Source organism: Equus asinus, chromosome 3, assembly GCF_041296235.1.
Source record: "Equus asinus isolate D_3611 breed Donkey chromosome 3, EquAss-T2T_v2, whole genome shotgun sequence".
Taxonomy (NCBI): Eukaryota; Metazoa; Chordata; class Mammalia; order Perissodactyla; family Equidae; genus Equus; species Equus asinus.
Genome location: NC_091792.1, coordinates 3,658,683 through 3,681,657, shown reverse-complemented (window position 1 = coordinate 3,681,657; position 22,975 = coordinate 3,658,683). Strand labels below are relative to the sequence as shown.

The 22,975-nt window shown below is 48.6% G+C and overlaps 1 protein-coding gene and 1 long non-coding RNA gene across 9 annotated transcripts in view; one reads left to right on the top strand and one right to left on the bottom strand.

The window, feature by feature from the left end:
• Positions 1-491: 491 nt before the first annotated feature.
• Positions 492-8,975, bottom strand: LOC123284596 (uncharacterized). The gene is made up of 3 exons (XR_011501822.1): positions 8,838-8,975; positions 7,440-7,540; positions 492-631 (listed from the first exon to the last, which is right to left on the bottom strand). It is a non-coding gene; the product is annotated as an uncharacterized lncRNA (long non-coding RNA).
• A 3,686-nt stretch (positions 8,976-12,661) lies between these two features.
• LEF1 (lymphoid enhancer binding factor 1) overlaps positions 12,662-22,975 on the top strand; it is a 114,828-nt gene continuing 104,514 nt past the window's right edge. For 3 of the 8 annotated variants that reach the window (XM_070504549.1, XM_044767423.2, XM_044767420.2), the window contains exons 1-3: positions 12,761-13,153; positions 15,523-15,589; positions 17,032-17,165. In XM_070504549.1, coding sequence (XP_070360650.1) covers positions 12,944-13,153; positions 15,523-15,589; positions 17,032-17,165 — 411 coding nt within the window. In that variant the 5' untranslated portion in view covers positions 12,761-12,943. Of the gene's footprint in view, positions 13,154-15,522; positions 15,590-17,031; positions 17,166-22,975 lie in introns of all 8 variants that reach the window. The other 5 variants (XM_044767418.2, XM_044767419.2, XM_044767422.2 and 2 more) reach the window with 5 other exon arrangements.

Below are 22,975 nucleotides of genomic sequence, written 5' to 3'. Positions count from 1 at the left end.
CCAACCAGAGGTCAGGGAAGATGGGGAACAAGCAAAGGAGACCGAGTGGTGGCCCTGGAGGCCAGGAAAGATCCAGAAGCCGACGGCATCCTGGAAGCAAGTGAAGAGAGCGTTTGAAGAAAGAGTAATCAACTGTGTCCACTGCTGAGGATGGGTCAGACAACATGTCTGAGAGTTGACCATCAGATGTAGCAGTTTGGAGAACTGGGGCCAAAAGCACATGGGGAGTGTGTTCAAGAGAGAATGGGTGAAGAGGAATTACTTCATGTGCCACCCGCTTTGTGCCGGTAATTTTAACACTGTTTGGGAGCTAAAGAAATGTTTGGGTTTTTTCCCTGACAAAATAAAGATAAGTGAATATTAGTTCTGCTCGATTCAATTGATTAACTGATTAATTCAGGTTAAAAACACACTTTTCCATCAACAGTAAGGTGTTTTACCCAAGATATTTAAAGACTGGTTTAATTTTCTGCTTTATTTTTTACAGGAACAAAATATTGGCTACATACTCCAACACGTGTAGTATGCATGACAGGCGTTCTGCATATGTGTCTCTCTAGGAAGTGACTTGTCGGACATCAGTCTCTTGGTTCTCCTTCTCTCTGTTCCCTTCTGGTGAGGCACCAATGATCTGGGAGACAGGAAAAAGGAGACAGTGGCAAGAAAAAGAGAAGCAAGCAATACCTCTGACTTATCTCCAACCTGATGACGGAGTTAGTCCCACTTAAATCCAGTATCGACATAATGGATGAACACAGAGTGACATTCATCAGTGTTCTCAGTGAGGCTGGCCGCATAATTACAGACTCATGCACAATGTAAACTGAGTTACCAAAATAAGAAGAAAAGAGAACTCGCCCCCCTCTTTCCTTTTCAATAAGTCTTGTGTCATGTTGATCTGCACACAGTGCTGATTTTCGCTATATAAATTGGTCGTAATGTCTGCAGTACCGTTTTTATTTGACTACAAATTCCTCTTTCATCTCACTAAGACTAGAAGAAACTATGAAGAAATGGGATATCATATCCTCTGAGCAAGTAGAAGTGAGGGGAGATTTAGTCAACCGCTCACAGTCCTAGGCTAGAAATATAATTACTGTTGGGTTTTTTTTTTTCTTTTCTTTCTTTTTCTTCTCCTTTTCCCCCCGTTCAATAAAAGAGACAGTACAGCTGAAACAGAGGCACCTCCGTGAAATGTTTCTTCCCCAGTGCTGGGAACCCTAAGATAACAGTCCTTATTCAAACGTGAGAGGCAGAAAATGTCATTTACTTGAAGCATTACGTGAAACAGAATAGGGTTTTTTTTTTAATCAACCGTAGTAAGTGAAATGCTGACAGTAACTAATGTACAATGTCCATTTGATTTTCAACCTTTTTTCACTTTTAGCAATCAAAAAATAAATAGATGTGATGACAATGATTTTCATTTAAAGATCATTTTTTCTGTTGCTATTGTTAGAATGACGAATATAATTAACTATAGAGCATTAACTCTTGCACAGAAAATGAGCAAATACATGCCCTGATTTACAAGCAAAGAGGAGAGACAAAAGAAAATACTTACTTACTAAGTAAACTTCCTCTCCTGCTTCTTTTTCTCAAATTATAAGAATTTTTATTATTGCTCTCTGTCCAACTGGCCTTCTCATAGAAATGACTCTTTTTATTATCTTAATTTTCAGCTCATTTATTACTTCTTACCGCCATAGCCACTACCAAAAAGGTGACTTCTTACCCAGGTGCAAAGGTGTTTCTTACTCAAGTGACTCTTTCTGGTGACCGAGTTGCCACTTTCGGCACCAAATCGTCCTTCCTATCAGTTCTTATTTCCCTTCATTTCCAGGGGTCAAACTATGAAATTCTCATAGCTCACCAGTGGAGACAGTTTATCAAAGGATTTCACACCCCACATGCAGCAGGGGCCATGAAGAAAGGGGTAGATGAAAGGCAGCAAGGAGCCAGACAGCAGCTCAGGAGCATCCTGCAACCTGGAGGCAACCCTGAGTGTTGTTTGTATGTCACTGTTTTTATTTCCCTCACACCACGCAATGCCTTTTCGGACTACAGGGATAGTAAACCAAGAAGTCCTGACACTCAGCTGAGAGATCATCCGACCCGAAGCATACTGCAGTCCATTCCATGCTCCTCTTTTGGACACTTCTGACCTGTTTACTGACCAGATGGTTCTGGCCTGGGCCTTGGAACACATATTTAAGTTGATTAAACTTTCCCCTTCCTGAAAGTCCAGGTTTATCTTCACGTTAGAGAGAGAGAGAGAGAGAGAAAAGATGAGAACATGAACTATTTCACAATAAGGGGAAAAAACATCAGACTACACCCTGTCTGTATTTTTTAACACTTCCCATAAGAAAAATCCAGGAAATGCTCTTTTTTTATTTTTCTTACAATGAGTACAATTTTGTGCCACAGCCAGAAGACCCTCCTGTTGGCTGGGTTCAACTGCACGTATGCAGTAGACTGGACCAGACAGGGGCCAGGGGAATGCTACACTCAGGAGGCACGCACTGGAGGCACACACAAATCCACGGCATTTCTCACTTGTGTTCCACACCCAGTGAAGATCCTCACATCTCCCGGTCTCTGGATGCAGGTGCCTTTGGAAATCACCCCATCACTTCCCTCTCAACCTACCCTGGGCCCCCTGCCATCTCCTGCCCCCACTTGTGGCCAATTGGAACTGAGGGCTATAAGTGAATGACACCAATTTCAAAAACTTAATATGAAAAAAAGGATGTAAAATCTTTCATTAATAAGCTTCTATAATGATTACATGTTGAAATGGTAATATTTTGCATATTTGGATTAAATAAAATATATTACTAAAATAAGGGCCAACCTCGTGGCGCAGCAGTTAGGTTCGCATGTTCCACTTTGGTGGCCTGGGGTTCCCCGGTTCAGATCCCGGTATCGGACATACACACGGGTTATCAAGCCATGCTGTGGTAGGTGTCCCACATATAAAATAGAGAAAGATGGGCACAGATGTTAGCTCAGGGCCAGTCTTCCTCAGTAAATCGAAAAGGATTGGAGGTAGATGTTAGCTCAGAGCTAATCTTCCTCAAAAAATAAAAACAAAATAATATACATATTATTAAAATTAATGTAACCTGTCTCTAGCTTTTAATTTAAAATCACCTATGTCACTTGCATTATATTTCTATTGGCAGTGCTGGTCTACACAATTATAGTTACTATCTACTCAGTGTTTATACTCTGCGCCAGGCAATTTTCTATCAATTATATGTAATCTCCCATAAGGAATATCATTACAGATCATTCCAGATGAGGCAACTGAGGGTTCAAAGCCCATATTAATCATTCTTCCACACATATCGAGTATACTTTTTGCGCACCAAGCGCTGTTGGAGGCGTCAGCGGTGGGGATGGGACACAGTCCTTGCTCCCACGGAACTTGCGTTCTAAAGGGAGAGAAAGGGAATGAAGAGCTAAGCACTACAGAGATGTCAGGCGGTGGCAGTGAGGACAGAAGACACCTGCAGAAGAACGTAGAGTGCCCAGAACTGGGGTGAGGTGGGGGCCTACTTTTTCGATAACAAAGTCTGGGAAGGAGTTGCCATCTGGGCAGAAACATGAAGAGAAGGAGTGAGTCCTGCGAATATCAACCTGGCCAGGAGCTTCTGGGCAGAGGCAAAAACAGGTAAAAGGACGGAGGTGTGCGTGTGTGTGCACTTTACACACCGGAGGAACAGCAGGAGAGCCGGTGGTGCTGGAGAGCAGTGATCAGGAGTAGAAGGAGAGCAAGCCAGAAGCCAGCTCACATAGGACTGGGAAGCCACCACGACTAGGGAACGCTCAAGGATGGCTCTGCAGCTCAATGACGCATGGACGTGGTCGGGCACGTGTGGAAGCCAGCAAGAGTGGAAGCTGGAGACGGGTTACGAGGCTGCCACATAGTGCAGGAGAGATCTTACTAGATCTGTCTGACTCAGCCGCTGGAGATTTGCTGTTCCGGCAACATAAAGTAAAATAATCTAAAAATTATCCGGAGAATTAGGACAGCAAAGGCCAAATATCTGGATAATTCAAGCCTCAAAATATATTTGGGAGTGTGTAGAGGTATCTAAACTGGCAGTCAAAAATCACTGTCTAGCTTCATAGGATACTAATGTACCTCTGTCCCTTGCTTTCTGCCCATTTAACCCGAGGGAAGTGGACTTGACATCCGTAATTGGCAGAGTGGGATTGCAGGACCTTTACGTCAAATTCAGATCAGGCAAATTTGCTTTATTTTTGCCAAAGAAAAGTGTTTGGTTGAGCCAGATGACAATCGCGTAACCTAAACTATTTGCATTGGCTCTGTCTACTTTCTGAACTATTGCCATAACTGCTAATTCTGCATTTAAGTTTAAGCATAGCTGCACAGGCAGACAGGGCGGAGGAAAGAACTAGAAGCTGTGTCTTGGATAAACATATGTATTAGTCTGGATGACTCCACTCAGTGAGTCTGTTTTTAAGGACAGAAGTCCCTTAAAAAAAGAAAGCATCCTCAAGGTCAGACGTTGTGTAGGCCAAGTCCATTTACCTCTGGGAGGTAAATGGGGGTTTAGAGTAGGTGTCCAACTCCAAAGGAAAACAAATACAGATCAGGCACAAGCACCCCAAAGTCACGGCACGATGATGAGGAGGAGGAGCCTCAATCCTGACCCCCCAGCTTGGTTTATTTACTTGGATGGAACTCGCTCTGTGCTTTGCTGTGCCTGTGTGGATGTGTTTTCTGGGCACTGGCTGCAGTTCCTGTCAGTCAGGCACTTTCCTGGAGCACCGAAATGCACAGATTACACACATCAAAGGCAGGCTGCAACCACTGGAGCTGAATTTACACAAATCTGTGCTGCAAGTAACTGGATAAACAATGGGACTAATGACCTTGTTCTGCATTAATCTCCATATGGCTCTGTTGGTACTGCTCCTGCCTTCAGGCAAGAAGGTTGTGGCTTTGGCTTCTAGCCTCAAACCAGGGATTAGGCGCTGGCCCAAAGCTGACAGAGCCCAGGGCCCCGCTCCTGCGGCCCAGGAAGCCTGAGAACGCTGCAGACAGCAGTCCACCTCCAGAGGGGCACTGACCACGATTCAAGAAACACTCTATTACCATATCCACCAGGGAAACAGATTGACGAAAGTAAGAAAATCTTTGCGCCACGCCTCCTGCTTCAGAGAGCTTATTTTGTTCGACAGAGGGCCCAAGTTTTCCCTTAGTATTTTCAGGGCCTGCCCATTGCCCCCCTAAAACAAGACAGAACCCTCAGCGCCTTGGTCCATGTTCCTCTTTCTGCCAAGAATAAACTTCAAAACGGCTGCATCTGTAAAGAGCAAAAGGGAGGACTGACATGGACCAGTGAACCTGATCAGCACCCACGTCTCGTCGGGGACATTTGGGAAAGATACGTTACAAATAGAAGGTGTCTAAGTGGCCCCCCACCCCCATCGCTATAGAGTCCCTTCCATACTCTTCGCAAACTGAGCGGGGCAGCCTCCGGCCACGGTAAAGGAGACCGGAAGTCTGGAAACCAGCCCCTCGCCTCAGCTTTCATCACTCTGTACGCAGGTCACACTGGAAAGCTGATCCTGGGAGGTGGAGCCCAGGAAATGACTCCATCGATGGGGTTACCTCAGGTTAGAAGGGCTCACACGGGAAGCACTCACCAAACGCCCCCAGCGCCAGCGTGTGGTGCTCCGTCACTCCGCGCCCAGCCCCAGCCAGCATCGCTACTGCTTTGTGAACTGTAGATGCCGTGGTCCGAGATACGTGATCACAATTCTATTCTGAAACATAAATTCTGGTGGCATCTACCCAGTCCCGGGAAACATCACTTATACCCCTTTCTAGTCACTCGCCCTGTGTTCTTACTGCTGCTGTTTCAAGTATTGAATCCACATACACGATCCCCCTTTCACAGGCCATCACACTGCGAAGGCTGTCCTCAGAGTTACTGAGAGCTGTGTCAAATGCCTCACAAAAAAATACCCTATCAGGGTGGCCCTGTAGCCTAGAGGTTAAGTTTGCTGCACTCCACTTCAGTGGCCTGGTTGGGTTCCCTGGTGGGCACCTACTCTTGCGGGCAGCCATGCTGAGGCAGCGACCCATGTACAAAATAGAGGAAGACTGGCACACATGTTAGCTCACGGCAAATCTTCCTCAGCAAAAAACAAACAAAAACGTTTTTGTTTTTGTTTAGTCACCCATTTATCAATTCATTAAGAGACCATCATAAGCACGAGGCAGTGCAAAGGCACATTCCCTCTCTTCCTGGAATGTTCCTTCTCTCACGACACTCACTCTGGGAGTAAAAAACCTAAGGTGATCCTGGCTTTGTAACACAACTGTTGCAGATGTGGGGATGGTCCCGGCAGGGCACGTCTGAGTGTGAGTCCACACCCATGTGCTCCTGTAGCCAAGGTTCCTAGGGCATTAGAAGGCTTTTGCTTTGCAACTTACAGGTCTCCTTAAGAATCACCTTTGCTTCATAGACTAATAATTCCTTTGTACACACTTCCACAAACATCATCTCACTGAATTCTCACAACAATCTTGTCCAGTAGGCTATTATTACACTTATTTTGCAGAAAGGAAACTGAGTTTGGGGAAGGGCAAACGGCTTGCCTGAGGTCAGCACACCACAGCAGGGAGCGGCAGAGCCCACCTCCAACCGAGACTGCTGACTCTTTGCCTGATGCTACTCCAAAGCTGTCTCTTTATTCTGGCTACTTCTAAACAACAGAATATTGCTCCAGAAGTGTCTTCAAGAAGAGGCTTTACGGTTTTTTAACCATAAAAACAGAAACTTTCTGGCTAGTCGCCTGTAGAAAAAGATTTCCGAAGTCCATCAGTAAGAAAAATTCAAATGGTAGAGACCAGTTGTGATGGTGAGTGCTTTGATAAAATATTAACACTGGTTTTCCAGAATCTAACTTCTCTGGAAGAAAACCATGCGGTGCCCTGTCGGGCGTGTAGAAAGAGAAGCCCTATGCGCAACGAACACGTGCACACGTGTCGTCGTGTCAACGTTCTCTTCCCAAATGTGGCCGCAGAAGAAAGTGTGAAGCATTCTGAAATAAGACGATATTTATGGTAGAAGAAATCCGGCATCACATAATGGTAATTATGAACATGATAGTTTCCCTAATAAAATGACTGCAAAACAAAATCTGGAGAAACTAAGTGCTTCCCTATGTCCTCTTTATTTTATTCCATGTGATCAAGAATGGTTGCGGGAAAGAAAGGGAGGGAGAGAGTAAAAGGGAGCAGAGGGAGAAAGAGAGAGTCATAGCTAGCCGACCTCTGCTGAGGGTTGGTTTTGCTTTAGAAACTGGAATGTGTCCAGGCTTGATTTTTATTTTCAATTCACATTTCAGATCCAGCTCCCCAAACTCTTTGATCTTTCTCCCTGTCTCCTTACCCGGAAGAGAACCCTTGGCCTTCTCAGCTGGGAGCTGGGAGCACACGTGGAAAGACTGGCGCGGATCCATATTCTTGCCAAATTTAGTCACACAAAGGGGCCTGCAAGGGAAAAAAGAAAGGATGAAAGCTGCAGCCGCCGGGACTTCAAAGGCCGCGCCGCCGCGCCGGGCCCTGCGCAGGCGCCGCCCTCCGCGGACACCAGGCGCGGCGCGCGCGGGCGGCCTCTGCGCGTCCCCGGGGCGCGCGGAGGGGACCGCGCGGAGGGAGGGCAGGTCCGTGCACCAAGTGCGGGCGCCGGAGAAAAGTTTTCAGAAAGGAGGGAAAAGAATTTCGCGTCCAGCCCAGTAGGCGAGCCGTCGTGCGGGCCGCAAAGGGGTGCCAGCCCGCACGTCCATCCACCCTGTTCTGGGAGTCCCCCTTCCGGCAGCAGAGCCGGCTCCTGGCGGGGGTCCGGGGGCCGGCCGCCGAGCCGAGGCGCGAGGGCGCGCGGCGGGGCCCTGGCTGGCGCATCCCGCGCCCTGAGCCCGCCCGCTTGCCGTCTTCCTGTTCGCGGTCGCCCCCGCTCGCTCCTGTCCCTCGGGGCGGTTCGGGATGGAGCCTGCGCCTCCGGTGGGCGGGGGCGGGGGGTGCTGGCCGAGCCCGCAGACGGCCTCGTGCACTTGGCCCTCCCTCGCGGCCGTGGGAGGACCCGGCCCCGGCCCGGGCGGACCAGCGGGACGCGGATCCCGGCTCGGCCCGGACGCAGGAGCAGCCGGCGAGGCTCGGGGGGCGGGCCCCGCGGAAGCCCGGCGTCCGCAGGCGGCCGGATTTGGGAACGGCATTTTCACGGTCCCACGAGTTCTGTTACCCGGCGGGTGGGGGTTGAGTTTGTTTGTCTTAGGAGGAGGCAAGAAGGGGCGGAAGAGCCCCTGGGACACAAACTGCCGTTTCCCTCGCCCCCTCTCCCTGTCCGCGAGGTCGGTTAAACCGAAGGCGCCCGCAGCTTTCGTCGCCCGGAGAAGCCGGGGTGGGAGTGGGAGAGGGGATGCTGGCGCTCCGGCGCTGGAATCACATTATTCGTTTTCTAGTCCTGCACCCTCGCTTCTCTCCCCGCGAGCATCCTCTTCCGTGGGCCCGCCACCGCCTTCCTCTGGGATCCCACCAAAGTTGTCGCTGGGAGAGAGTCCAGGCCACACAAAGGCGAAGACCCGGAGCCGGCGGGGGTTCGGGCAGAGGGGGCGGGGCGGGCTCTCAAGGGCACCGCGCTTTTCTCTGCTCCCTGTAATTAAGGACTCACTGGAGTGTCTGTAGCTGACTCGACTTGGCAGCCAGATCGCCGGGGGTGGGGTCTCTGGGGTGGGTGGGGGTCACCCTCTTGGGTCCCCTGCCTGCGCCCGCGGGGGCTGGGCCGGCTTACCCTGGGGGTGCGAGGCCGGTCTCCGCTCCCCCCCTCCTCCGTTCCGGGGCAGAAGGAAGTGTTGATATAAAACAAGTCACTGTTCGCTCCCAAACTCAACCCCAACCAACCAAAGCCACCAAGAGGGGAAAAACCAACAGCAATCCTGCCAGCCCCTAGCAATTGTTTCACGGTCGGAATTAAATCACATCAAAACGCCCCCTGAAACCCACATCCTGAAGGAGTGAACCTGCACCAGCCAACCTCCAGTCGTTCGCTCGAGTTCACACGAACAACCTGCCCCTCCACCCGAGGGAAGGGGGCGGCGGCGGCCGTGTTCCTCCAGCGCCGCACCCACCACATCCCGGACGGTGCGCCCCGAGAGGCGCCCGCAGATGTTCGGAGCAGCCCCCACACGAATCAGAAGAGACCTCCCGGCGGCAGAAATGCCTTTGCTGGAACTTCCCGAACCTGTGGGGAGAGAGGGACGTCTTCCTCCCGCGTCCCGCTGCTCTTTCCCCCAGGAGAGACGACTTCACGTGGAAAATGTCAACCTCCCTCCCCACAGCTCAAAACCAACTTGGGTGCGTGTTTTCTGGTAGAGCCCCTTCTAAGTGCAGCCCATCAGAAGATTTGCAACAGTGCTAAGCACAAGCAGCCGACACCCCACACGGCACGCAGAGGGAAAACAGCCACGCACACAGAGCCAGGTGCTCGGGGATTTCGTTAGAAACAATATTTCCAAAAGAGAAGGTTGCCGCAAAAAACCAAACGCAGCCACCTACCCTCGGCCCTTCTAATAAACAGTTCCCACTAGTTATTGTTCCAAAATTTCCCGTCTTCTCGAGCTCCTAATCTCCAGGACACCTGGAGCTGAGCTCCAAAGGACTCAGGGAGTCCAGATAATTAACATGAAGAAGAAAATGGGATTCGAATTAGTTGCAACACTTAAACAGGGGGGATGTAGGAGTCGTCGTTTAATCTCTCTTTGGCTTCCAGAAAATACCCTCCGGCCATTCTGTATGCCCCCCTCCCCCTCCTCGACAGTTTGATGGAAAGGAACGTCCACCCCGTCTGCTTTGGTGAAACTGCATTTTCCAGTTCTTTTCCTATCGGTCCGGTTGGTGCATTTGAGGGAGGACTGACTTTGTTTTCCCATATTTCTTTTAGAACAGAGGGTATAAATGTCTGACATGGCTACGTGTTCACATCTCTAGGACGTTACGCTCACACTGGTGCATAGCTTCAAGGGAAGTTGCATATGGCCACTAACCAAAAACTCAAATTGGATTTCTTTCCGACCTTTTTAGCATTGCCTTACAGACACATTGTAGCAGAATACTCTTTTTTGTTTTTCTTAAGGCATAGCATTGTCAGCTACTTTAAGCAGATTTAATGTTTTACTCTTCCTGGCTCCCTCATCAGCCCCTTATTTCACCCCGATCCTCCAGATGGAGTATCCCTGTGACTACTGTCCATGCTCCATGTGACCAACTGAACCCTTTCAGTGAGCGTCTTAAAAACTGCTTCCTAGTTAAGTTCCCATCTCTAGGAAGTAGTTATCTGCAGGCGAAGTTTTAAGTGCCCACTTAGAGCACCGTTAAGGTCTTTACCTATACAGTGTCCAGCAGCAGGCACTTTCCCCCTTAGGAAGAGAAGAGGGATCTTTGCATGACTATTCCTACATAATAGAGCTAAAGTCTGATTCTCTAGTGTTTTTCCTTATTTTCAATTTAAGAGAGATGGAGACATTTCTTCCTGCCCCTTGTTTACTGTTCTGAGGTTTTACAGATGGCTACTGTATTGGGTATAATAATTTTGCCTGGATTTTTAACTGAGGGGGTTTGAGAGCCAAGGAACAAACTGTAATGTGTTTTCAAACTTCAGCTTCGCTTATACTGTAACTTTCACAAAGCATCTCCTTAAAAGTCCTGTCCTTGTACAAAATGCATCAAAGAGACGGAGGAGGCTGGGGAATTTTTGAGGTTGGATTCGGATTTGCATCTTCAAGGGTCCCTTTTAGCGGCGGTCCCAGCGCCAGAGACTGCTCTGTCCTCCCTCCCTCTACTGGCTCTGCTCTCCTGGGCCCTTCTGCCTTCTCTTCTCCCTCCTTGGGTTGTTTTTTCATTCTCTACGAGGTGCCCACTGGCGTGCATCTCCGAAAATCCACGAGACCCAGCCTAACTCTCTCTCTGCATCTCATGGTGAGGATGTAATGAAAGAGATCTTGCTTAAAAAGCGATAATTAGGATCCAGTCTTCAGTTTTTTTCTTCCTCCTCCTATTTCTCTCGGTAAGCCTGGAGATTTTATTTTTGCTAGCATGTGCTCCCTTGTCCTTTGACATTATATTTGGGAAAGCCACAACTGTCTTCCTTGTACTTCTTGCTTCCATTCTTTCTAATTAGTTGAGCTATGTCTGTTATATTTTCCCCTTTTCCTTCTCTCTGTCCCGGATTCCCGCCTCATTCCCTCTGTCAGAGCATCTATCAATGTGGTGTCGATCACAGCTGCGGCGGCTTCTCTTTCATCTTCTTCCCCTGCCAGAGCGAGGGAGGGAGAGGGGGAGGCGGAAAGGAGTGGGGGGAGAAGCTGGCAGAGGAAGGTGGAGGGGGGACAAGAGAAGAGAGACTTAGAAGATGAAGTTAAACCATTCCGGCAGAGTTTCTTGTCAGTTTCACGCGGGCAAAGCGTGCCTCTCCGTGGGTTACAAGAAGCGCCGGGTCCTTCCTTCCGTCGCCAAGTTGCCTGATCCTTCCCTCCAGGCGCGCGCGCGCACACACAAACACACACACCCCAAAACTAGGACTCGTCCTACAGGCTCCGGGAAAAGAAAAAAAAGTCCTCAATCACCACCTCCTTCTCGCTATCCCCCTCCTCCCCCCCCCACCCCCACCCCAGCGGGCAGCCAAGGAGAGCTGGAGGCGGGGGAGGGGAGGGGAGGAGAAGCGACGACGCAAGTGGGTAGCTTTTCAGCGCCGGCGAGGCGCGGGAGGAGGAGAAGCGGTGGGGAGGCGCAGCAGCTCACCTGCGGGGCAGGGCGCGGAGGAGGGATCTGGGTTGCGCGTTCTCGGGCCAAGGAGCCCGGACGCGCCCGGAGCCCCGCACGCCGCCAAGCTCAGGGCGTCCCCCTCGCCTGGGCCGGGCGAAGCCGAGGGGTGCAGCTCTTTGCTTTGACAGAGCGGCCCGGCGGAGGCGTGGAGAGCGGCAAGCGAGAGAGCCAGGCTGAGAAACTCGAGCCGGGAACAAAGAGGAGTCGGGCTGTGTGTGTGTGTGTGTGTGTGTGTGAGTGTGTCGGCTCCAGCTCCCAGCAGAAGCATTTGGGTCCGAGGCCCCTGCTGTGACTCCCCGAGACCCCGCCGTGCCCTCCACTGCCGACTCTCAGCGCTCGCCGCCACAAACTTTATTCTTGGCAAACTTCTCTTTCTCTTCTGCTCCTCCGCCCCCACCTTCTCCTCCTCCTCCTCCTCCAGTAGATTAAATGCGCCTGGAGAGGGAAAACCGAAGCGAAAGGGAAGGAAATAAGAAGCTCTAAAACGGACATCTCCAACCCGGGTGGCTCTTTATTTTGTTTTACCCTCCAGGAAGTGGACATTTCGTTATCTTCTGATTCTCCTTGCACCTTCTCCGCTGGGGCAAACGGAGCCTTTTTGCCCAGCTCCCTTCTTTTCTCGGAAAACAGACTCCCAAAGGCGAAGCTAGGGTGGCGCGGTTTGCCTAGAGACGCGCCGACGGACCCTCCTCGCTCGGCATTTTGGAGTCGCGCCTCCTCCAGAACCGGCGTCCTCCGCGCGCGGACCGGGAGACGCTGGGGGCGTGGGGTGGCCGCCGGGCAGCCTAGCCTAGCGCGCGCCCCCCGCGCCGCGCCGCGCCGACGCCCCCGGAGGCGGCGGCCCTCGCAGCCCCGTGCCCTTCGGCCTCGGGGGCGGGCGCCGGCGTCGGGCTCGGCGGAGCGGGGAGGCGCGGGCCGCCGCAGCTGCTCCGGCCGCCGGCCCCGCTTCCGCCCGCGCTCCTCCCTCGCGCATCCTTGCAATTCTCCTTTTCCTCCCTCCCTTTCGCTGACCCCCTCTCTTTCCTGCTGTCGCCTCTGGTGCTCCCCCAGCGGAGCGGAGATTACAGAGTGGTCGCGATGCCCCAACTCTCCGGGGCCGGCGGCGGCGGGGGGGACCCGGAACTCTGCGCCACGGACGAGATGATCCCCTTCAAGGACGAGGGCGATCCCCAGAAGGAGAAGATCTTCGCCGAGATCAGTCACCCCGAAGAGGAAGGCGACTTAGCCGACATCAAGTCCTCCTTGGTTAACGAGTCCGAAATCATCCCGGCCAGCAACGGACACGAGGTGAGCGGGCCGCCGCCCCGGCTCCGAGAGGCGGGGCGGGTCCGGGAGAGCGGGGGAAAGGAGGGAAGGCGCCGCAGCCCGGCCGACGGCCCGGGGGGCGCCCCGCTTGCTGGGGGCGGGCTGGCTGGGCTCTGGTCAGCGTCCTTCCTTTGTGTGTGTCGCGTGGAGGCGGAGGGGCGTGCAGGGAAACTTGTCCCGAGTGGGTCCCTTTTGATTTGGGTGGCGAAACCGTTGGTTTGCGGGCAGGAGAAGTTGCCCTCAACCCTTGACGCTTCGCCTTCGGACCTGCTTAGTGGGGCCGAGCGGGCGGGCGCCTTAGAGCGAGGATGTCTGAGCGCCGCCGCCGAGAAGTTCTTCCGTGGGACGGAAGACAGCGCGCGCCCGCTGCCGCGCTGGGCAGGCGTCTCTGCACCCGCGCGTTAAAGCGCCGGAGGCTGAGGCCGGGGCGCGCAGAGCCGCACGGAGAGGAAGGGCAGGCGGGCGTGGGCCGGGGCGCGCGGGGCCGTCCCAGCCGCCGCCGGGCGGGCCAGCGCCGAGCCGCCGGCCGAGGGGCGCCGGGGCGGGGGCGGCGCGGGCTGGCTCCGGGGCCGCCGAGTGGCAGAGCCGGGCGGGCCTCCCCGGCGGGCCTTGCAGCGCCGCCCGCAACGCCAGTTTTCCCCAACCCCCGTCACTTAAAGGAAAAAAACCCGGCTTGTATTCGGGGTTAGTCTGGGCCCGGATCAGGCCTTCAATCTATGCAGAAAGAGGCGAGACAGAATGGAGATGCGGCGGAAGCCAGGGCACCCACTCCGGGAGGGTGCAGGGCGCCTTATCAGATCTCCAGGCCGGCGGCGAGCGCGCCGGTAACCCGAGCTGGTAAATAGAGCCACGTGGGCGCCGGCGAGGGAGCGCGAGCCCGCCGCGCGGCCGGCGAGTTCGGGCCGCGCGGGCCCCAGCAGCGGGGCGGGGGCGGTGGCCCCTGACACCGGCGCTCCCCCGGCCACCCTCGTCTACGACTGGGAAATGCTCTGGAGGAAATCCGGCAGAAAAGTCCTGACAGTCAAATGGTTTCACCAACGCTTTTTCCCTCCAAACAAACTTGGAGGGTATACCCTTTTTCCTTAAATGGCATCTTTCTGCCCCCAAAAGAAAGCGTGTGGTTTTGGGGGCGGGGACATTTGGGTTTTAAACACACGTTTAAGAACACCTCAAAGTTACCTTCTTAATCCCAATGGCGGGGGTGAGTACGCGTTTTGGAAAGATGGGGGCCTGGTTCTAGGATAACCTAGGAGAATCTGGGAGATTCTTTACCCCCTGAATCTTTCATCCCAATATGCCAATTTGACGGGAACCGGGGTGGGGGGGCGGCTCGGGTGCACCCAATTCCACTAGAAAGGTTTGGGACTTTGTGCGTGGGGGGCGGAGGTCGCTGGGAGGACACACGTCCAAGGAACCACGTTTAACATCTCGCTCAGCGGCAAAACTCATGTTTGCAGAGCAGTTTCTTTTTCTTTCTACTCCTTTTGCTGGTCCTCCTTTATTCCGTCAATTTGCCACCACCTCACATTTTCTACCGTTTCTGCTCCGGGGAGAAGGGCACTGGCTTTGAAGCCCAGAACCCAGGGCTCTGTTGGTCTTTGCCGCGGTGCTCACTGGCCATGGGGCAGACCCAAGATCTTGAAGGGGTAACACCACTGATTTGCACGTGGTTGAGTCTGGGTGGATGGTGGTTACCAGAACTGATGTTAGCTGGGCTACCTTTTAGATGTCTGTAACCCCACTCTCAAACGTTCCTCCCTTTAACCACATAGTAGTTCACTTTTCTCTTGTAAGCTTCCACACAGCCAGCCATGGTAGGTTCTAAGTGGCGCTCCTGCTGGGGACTGGCTTGGGACAATCGCCTTAAGACCCCCATCTGCGAGTGGTTGGCTTGTTTTTGTTTAAAATGTCGTTTTCAGTTGCAAAATGATATTTCAGCCTGCTTTTAATCAGCTCTGATTGAAGTGAACAGTGGTTGAAGAAGCCATCAAAACGATCAGCCCCGTCAACTCAACTCCTGTAATCTTGGGCACCCTGGCAGCCTCCATACCCTGTTAGCAAACAGCAGTGAGAGCAGCATGTGGATCTTTACTGACTTTACTACATTGTTACTGTTTTTGTTATAATTTAGACTTTCTAGTCCTGGATAGATAGTAAGCGCTTAAAAATACATGTTGGGGGAAAAAAAAAGGGTTCCCAGTACTCAGCCCTGGCCTACCCTTCTACGAGTAATTAAGCATGTAGATTGAGTTGACTAATCCTGCCTGTGTGTGAGCGACACACAGGTCAATATTGTCACAAACTCTAAGGTGATGTTTCTTTCTTTTGGGGGTGGGGATTCATGCTGTTAGGTGGCCAGACAAGCACAAACCTCTCAGGAGCCCTACCATGACAAGGCCAGAGAACACCCCGATGACGGTAAGACGCTAATTCTGCTCCTCCCAGCTTTATCCTTCAACATTTGCCATGTGTGAATATAGTTATATTTTGCTGTATTTATTTGAATCCAAGAAACCAGGATCAGATGTACTAAGACTGTGCCCACTATTTTAACAAAATGGGAAAGAAAACCCAGAAAACGTATTGTTTATTCTAATATATATTTACATAATTTAAAAACTGTCTTTGAATGAGTTAGGGGCCTTTGGATTTCAGTTGGCTTCCAGATTTTTTGTGGACGAGGAAATGTCTATAATAGTTTTCCTTTTTTTCCTCATTTTGCCTAAAGTTCTAATTGGCTTAGATCTTTGGTATTTTTTCCTGCATTGTTATAAAGAGTGACAGTGTGTATCGATTTATTTTTCCAACGAGAATAGTTTCAAGTGGATTTTTGTTTGTGAAATTGCTGTTTCTTGCTACAGTGAGAAGGCAGTGAATGCACAGATTAAATATGGCTTCGTAGGGCAGAATCTTAACTTGTAAAAATATAAAACTTTGCTCTCAAAATTAGGAACTATGTATATAGAACTTGATAGGTTTTCTTCCCATTTCTGATTCTTGCTCAAAACTTAAAAAATTGTGTATATATTTTAGATTTAAGGAGAACTCCCTGTGACTTTGAAAGAGTGAAGTAATCTGTCAAGTTTCGTTGTCTGATACTCTGCATTTCTGTTCTCCTTTAATTACTTACAATTGGCCTGACCAAATGAAGCTTTCGTACATAGAGTATGTCGGCCAGGAGAAGAAGGGAAGAGAACCATAATATTAGGCTTCCTTCTGAGCTACAAAGTAGTTATGCAGATTAAAGAGAAGAAATGTATATACTGAACACACATACATTTCTTTGGCAGAATGATGTTAAATTTAGCACATAAAATTAAGTCTCCTGGAGTTAATCCTGCATCAGTTTGAGTAGTTGCCCATATACTCTCCCTTAGTAAAATCTAGACATTTTCCAGAAATCTAGGAGCACAGGTGGAATTTTTGAGTCTGCCTCTAAGGTGCAGCATAACTTCAAGTGTATAAATACATACGTGTATGTAGCTAGATGGGCTGATAGAGTTCCATTACAGCTTTAGGTTTGTGTGTGTTCTTTTGTGTGTCTGTATTTCTTGGTCCAGTTTGTTAGTATTAGAACAAATTAAGTTAGCTGGATACACTTAGTTTTGTTAAAACACCAGTCAGTAGTGGAAGTAAATTGAACCACATGTTTTTAAAACATCTGGTTCACTGCTAAGCCATTTAAGAGAATAAATACTGTCAATCTAAAATAGAGCATAATAATCCAGTTACAATATTTTGTAAACAAGTTTTTTATGTAACATCTGACTTGCCGTAGAACTATTAGATTTTCAGATGAAAAATGCAGTGACATAAAAAAGCAGGCAGTCCATCCTTGACTCTTGCTTGGATCCTCCCAGGGAAGCATCCAGACGGAGGCCTCTACAGCAAGGGACCCTCCTACTCGAGTTACTCCGGGTACATAATGATGCCAAACATGAATAGTGACCCGTACATGTCGAATGGATCCCTGTCTCCGCCCATCCCGAGAACAGTGAGTAACGTGCTGATGTCGCACAGTGCCTTCAGAAGTGCAGATGAATGTGTATTTTGGCAAAATGTTTGTTTTTTAAAACGCATTGGAAATGCTTTCATTATATATGGCCAGTCCTTGCTAGATAAGACCTGCTCTGAGGAAGGGCTGCCTTAAGGCAGTGCTGCCTTGGATGTCTTGCACTTGGAATTTCGGCTTTTGGCTTATTGGTTAAGATTAATAAATAACAGATCACAGGTTATCGTGAAAGCAACTGAAATTGAATCAACAAATTCAGGATTTTATGAATATTGTGCCTTCTGTGTTGACAAGAAGAAACAAACAATTTAATCTTTCAGTTAACTAAGTACTATATGGCTTTCACTGCCCGTTAGCTGTCTAGAATCAGAGATACTTTGGCTCATTTGGGGCTGAACATTTGAAATCTTTCTTCAGCTTTTAGAACAGCGTCTCGTTTCATTATATTAGCTAATGTTTCTTTAAAATCAGCTTGGGGGGGTGGGGAGATGAGCTGTTTTTTCTTTGTTGTTAATTACTGAGAAAGTATCACTTGAAGATAACCCTAATGAACATTTTTCCTTTTTAATCTCGTCATTACATTTTCAAGTTGTAAAAATGCAGTGGCAGCATAACTGTATTATGTAAATGTAACACTATGAGGAATTTCACATATGTTACTTGACAATATTTCTCTGTATTGGGAAGTGGAAACCTCGTCCACACAGTAGAAAAACAGCTAAAGGGGAGCTTGTGTAGTGTGTGGACACGAAATGTGCCGGTGATGAGTTCTTCCGGAAAACTGTCCCTCCGGCAATGGTGACAGCCTTTTACTGATCCATCAATATATTTACCTTCTCTCTAGCCTCACTCTCCTTCTACTGCCCAAACGCCCTAGTGAAAGACGTGTATTTGGGTCTTGGGTTTAGAGGTCCAGTCTCCCTGGGCCTACGGGGAGTCCAATCCAGGATCGTAAAATGGGACCCGTGGACTTTGCCATAGTAGCCCACTGCTTCCACCAAGTGAAAAAAATCATGTACAGACAACTGGGGAGAGTACTGTCCTTAATACCTCAGTGAACAGAATCTGGGAGCAGAGGGCTCCCCAGAGTAGCAGAGAGGAGTGGCTCACAGTCACTCCTCCACACACAAGAGTATTCGTGGTCGTCTTGGTTATCTGTAGCCCTCAATTGTTGAAATGATAGGTCTGTGAAATATAGCCACTTTGTGTGGGCACTGTGATTTAGAAGTTATTGGAATTTTTTTCCCACAGATTTCAAAAGGATATTTGACCTTTCAAGTAGGGAATAAGATTTTTCAAATTTTCATATAGCAGCTAAAACGATGATCTTGGAGATGTGATGGATGTTAGAGGACATGGCAATTTCACATTTTATTTTAAAAGGCATTTCAAATATTTAACGATAGAGATGTCTGTGTGCTACAGATGAATCTCCTACCTAAAAAATGAATGAGCTAATAAAAGCAAATATAATTTAATATTTAGAGACCACCCCAAATAAATGCCTATGAGTTTTAAAATTTCTAGGAGACTTACTTGTTGAACTAAAAATGCAAACATATCAGGTATTTCTTTTAAAGTTGCGCTCTTTTGTTTTGTGGGTTTTGTTTAGGGGGGAGGAAAATATGTTTTAGATAGAAATAATTGAAAATTTCTGTTGAAAGGCTTTTCAGAACAACAAATCTTTCTGACAAGTCAAATTTAATCTCTGACTTGGTAACAATAGAAATAGGCACAAAAACAATCTTAGACTTTCTGGCTGTGTACACAGTTAATACTTAATGAGTACTTGTAGAATTTATTCCTTAGTTCAGCCACTTCTCCCTTCAAAACAATAATTTTTCAGTCAACATAATAAAAATCTCTTGGTATCTATAAATTATCCCTAAGAATATTGAAAATTAAGTTTCTCTTTAAACCAGCGTTTTCTGCCTGAGGTCTCTCCAGCCTTTCCTCTCCCCCTCCCGCTGTACTAAACATTTTAACGTTTTGATAGAATGGAAAGTATTTATTGTTAGTGTATGTATTAAAATTTTGAGGTGAGTGAGTTAGTTGAATAGTCATTCATTGTTTAGGAAAGGTTTGTGGCCAGAATACATGTTGGTGGGTGGAGAGTGGGGGAGAGAGAGGGGTGTGGTCAGGAAGCAGTTACACTGTTATCTGCTGCTTTGGTTTATTCTGCTACATTTTGGGACATATTTATTTTAAGCACATTTTCTTGCGATATTCTGCAGTTTGCACATAATCCAGACGCTGTTCAGTTTTAACCTCAAGGCTGCGTCCAGTTTTTTTTAGGGTCCAAACGAAGTGAGTTGTAATCTTTGGTTTTTCTACCTAACAGCTGTTTTTAACGTGTGTGAGATCCAACACGCTTGAACCGGAAGGCAGCCTCTCCTCTTCACCCCAACCACACTGCCTTCTTGCTCTTCAGCTCTGCCCTTAGCAGGACCGAGCGCTGCCGTGACTGACATCCACTGAGAGGGTTTGCAGCGAGGGTGTCAGGAACTGGCAACCATTTGTGTTTGGGCTCAGGGTGGGAGCAGCCCTGTGGCAACCCTGTTCCTTGAATTTGCATTACAAACAACCGCTTGTTTACTGCATCTGCTGCCGGCAGGTGTGAGGACTAGAAAAACATCTGGGGGTAGGGGAGGGCCCTGCCTGCCCCTTCCCCACACCCAGTCTTCCCTTTGCATGTAACTGCAGGTAATCCGGAGGATACCAGCTCCGAGATGTTTCTGCTGTTGGCTCGTTTTGACAATTCTGTTTGCTGTTGCTCCTCTTCAGACAAACACTGGCATTCATAGCTGCGCTGCTTTTCCCTCTGCCCTGAGCACAGAATCACCACCTCGGGAGAGCCACCCTAACCAGTCTGGCTTTTTTCCTTCTGAAGGGAAATTTTAATTGGCGAATTACATCCTTCCAGAACTGGAATTCTTAGAGGTGTGTCTACACCAAAAACCTTACGAATGGGTGTCTCACAAATTTTAAATAAGAATTCTTGGTTCAGATAAATCTGGCCTAACAGGAAGGCACCTATAATCATAACACATTTGGTGTCAGTGTGAGTTCTTAGAGCACAGTCAACCGTGGCTGGAGTTGGTTGTCTTCATAGAGAGTGAGAAGAAGATGCACAAGCTTCTTAAATATTTCAGAGCAGGGACCCTGGAGAGTTGATTAAAAGCGTACTCCCAAGCCTTTCTTTCCTGAGTCTTATTTATGAAAATCCCTGCAGGCCAGTGGTAAAGTATTAAAAGAAAGAAAAGAGTTGGTTGCCTCCTCCGCTGGGCCCTGGCCCTTGTGTGCCTGAATACCGTGTGAGCAGCGAGCCTGGCTGGCTTTCACACAGTGAAAGTTCCCGTTGGCCTAATGCACTGCGGTTATTCGTCTTAGGTGTCAAACTTCCATTTGTCCCTCATGCAACCCAAATGTTTAACACCTCTGAAGAGAAACATCTCGTTTCTCTTCAGATGCTGGGGAGGGAGAAGCAGCCGGCTCAGTGCAGGAAGCTGCAGCCAATGTTGCAGCCAGCCGTGCCGGCCACAGCACCTGGGCACCTGGGCACTGCTGACCTTCTCGTTTTGTTTCCTTGTGATCTTTCTGAGGATGGATGTTTAGGTGGGAAAGGAAGATGTTTGTCTTCACATTTCATCTTTCTTTTCTTATTTTTAATAGACATTGCTATTAAAATTTTTCAGGGGGTCTTTTTTCATTATTTTGAGTAACTTGGTTCTGTTGCATGGTTTTTACCTTAAGGGAATCAACATTTTGCTATCTGCTGAACAGAATTATACCTATTATAACTTTGTCTTAACTCTCCCCCCCAATGTTTGTATTTGCTTACCCAACAGCTGAAATTTGATTTTTGTCGTTGCTCAGACCTGGAGTCAAGGAACTAAGGTGGACTTGTCTAGTCAGGAAGCTTCTCAGCACCATTGTACGTCACGTTGCTGCCTAGCTTTGAAAATAACCACAGAAATAATCATGAATTCAAGGGTAGGGGAGACTGTGGCTTGTATTTTGAGCAGGATTTTTAAGGCTGAGTGTCTTTACTGCAAGGAGCTACTTAATTTAAGTTATTGGTAAATATTTTTAATCTTGTAATCTAAGCCGTGTACTTTCTGAAGCTAAGTATATTGAGTTTTCCTCTTTACCTCAAGTGCAGGAGAAGCTAAGTTTTAGAGAGTGTATTCTATCTCCAGTTTGAATGTGGATGTCAGGAGGATGTGTGGGAAAATTCCTCAGAGCCCCCAAATCGTGTGTTTGATTTGTTCTTAATTGTACTGCTACAGAGTTGGGAAAGGATCACATCAGAATAGATGGGAGCTGCTGCCAGCCCCTCTCCAGATGTGTAGATGCTCATGACCCAACGGTTTGCTTCCTCCAGTGTCCCAGGGAGCCACACTGAACATGACCCTTCAGGAGCTAACGCTGCGCTTGCATGATCCATATGGCAAGAGGGTGATCCTTGCTCAGATATGTTTCTTTGAAATGACCCTAGAAATTCCTTGTTTGTTCATAAAGACATGAGAAAAACCCAGTTTCGTTAAAACAAGACCATTGAGCCAACCTGCAGAAAACCTTGCCCTTTGAAGTCTCCCCCCACTGTCTGCCCCCATGCAGGCTCTGGACTTGCTCTCATCTACCCCATTATGTTGATCCAGTCGCTCCTGTGGTCAGAGACCCATGTGATTTACCAGCTTGATACAGGGCCCTACAAATGCGTCCATCTGGTTTTGAACCCATAGCCTCACAAGTTTCCTTTCATAATATCAGTTGAGAACATTTTGCAGCTTTTGAGATTTCTTTTTTAAATACTAATCTTGTTAGTTCTTTAGGCAGAACCATTTTTGGTTTCTGCGACTGAAATTTTGTTAAGCAATCAGATCATTCCATTCCTCTCTGACTCCTTTTGTTCTTCATTTTTATGTATTATAGATGCGATTGGAATTTTATAAAACTGGTTTCCTTTTGATTTTGAGATAGACTTGGAATTTAAAGAGAAAATGTGCCAGCAGTGTCTGTGGGCCAGCAGAAAAGCACGTATATTTTATTCCCAGGCAGAAGTAGAGCTCAGCATTATGTAGGTGCTGCTGTCATGGGGCTGAAGGTTTTTTAAAAAGAAGATATTCATTTAAAACTTGTATCTTTAAAGTTATTACTTAAGTGATTATGCCAAGCTGAGCCAGTCTGTCGAAAGCCAATACTGATAAACTGATCAGGAGACTGATCTGCTGTGTACTGGCCCAGCAGGCCCTTACCCAGTTGGAAAAGGCAGCTATTGGACTTTAATTAAATAATTTTGAAAATGTATTTTAGGTTCATGATCACTTTTTAAATATTAATTTTGACCTTATCAAGTCATAGCCTAGGAACTGTAGACTCCGTTATAAACCCTTAGGTCATTTTAGAGATGTAAATGGTTCAATCTCTGAGATTTGGAGGCGCACAGCTAGAAAATGATATAGAGACCAACAGCAGAGACTGCAGGGTAGGGCTAGAAATGCACCAAAGGGGAGAGTAGGGAGCTGAGCAGAGGATGGACAAGGAGCAGGGATTCTGGAAACCCAGCAAATCTAGCCAGGGCCATTTGCAGACTATTATCAGAGCCTGTGTAGGGGATTATAAAGTCTCTGAAACAGCACGTTTACACCCAATACCCACTCTAGCTAACCCTCTAAAGCTGCTGAAATTGTCCACTGGCCATCCTAGATCACTTATGGTGCTCCCCTGCCTTCCATCCGCGTGGGGTCGGTGCAAGGGCATTACCGAGCAAAGGAGAGTCCTGGTCCCCC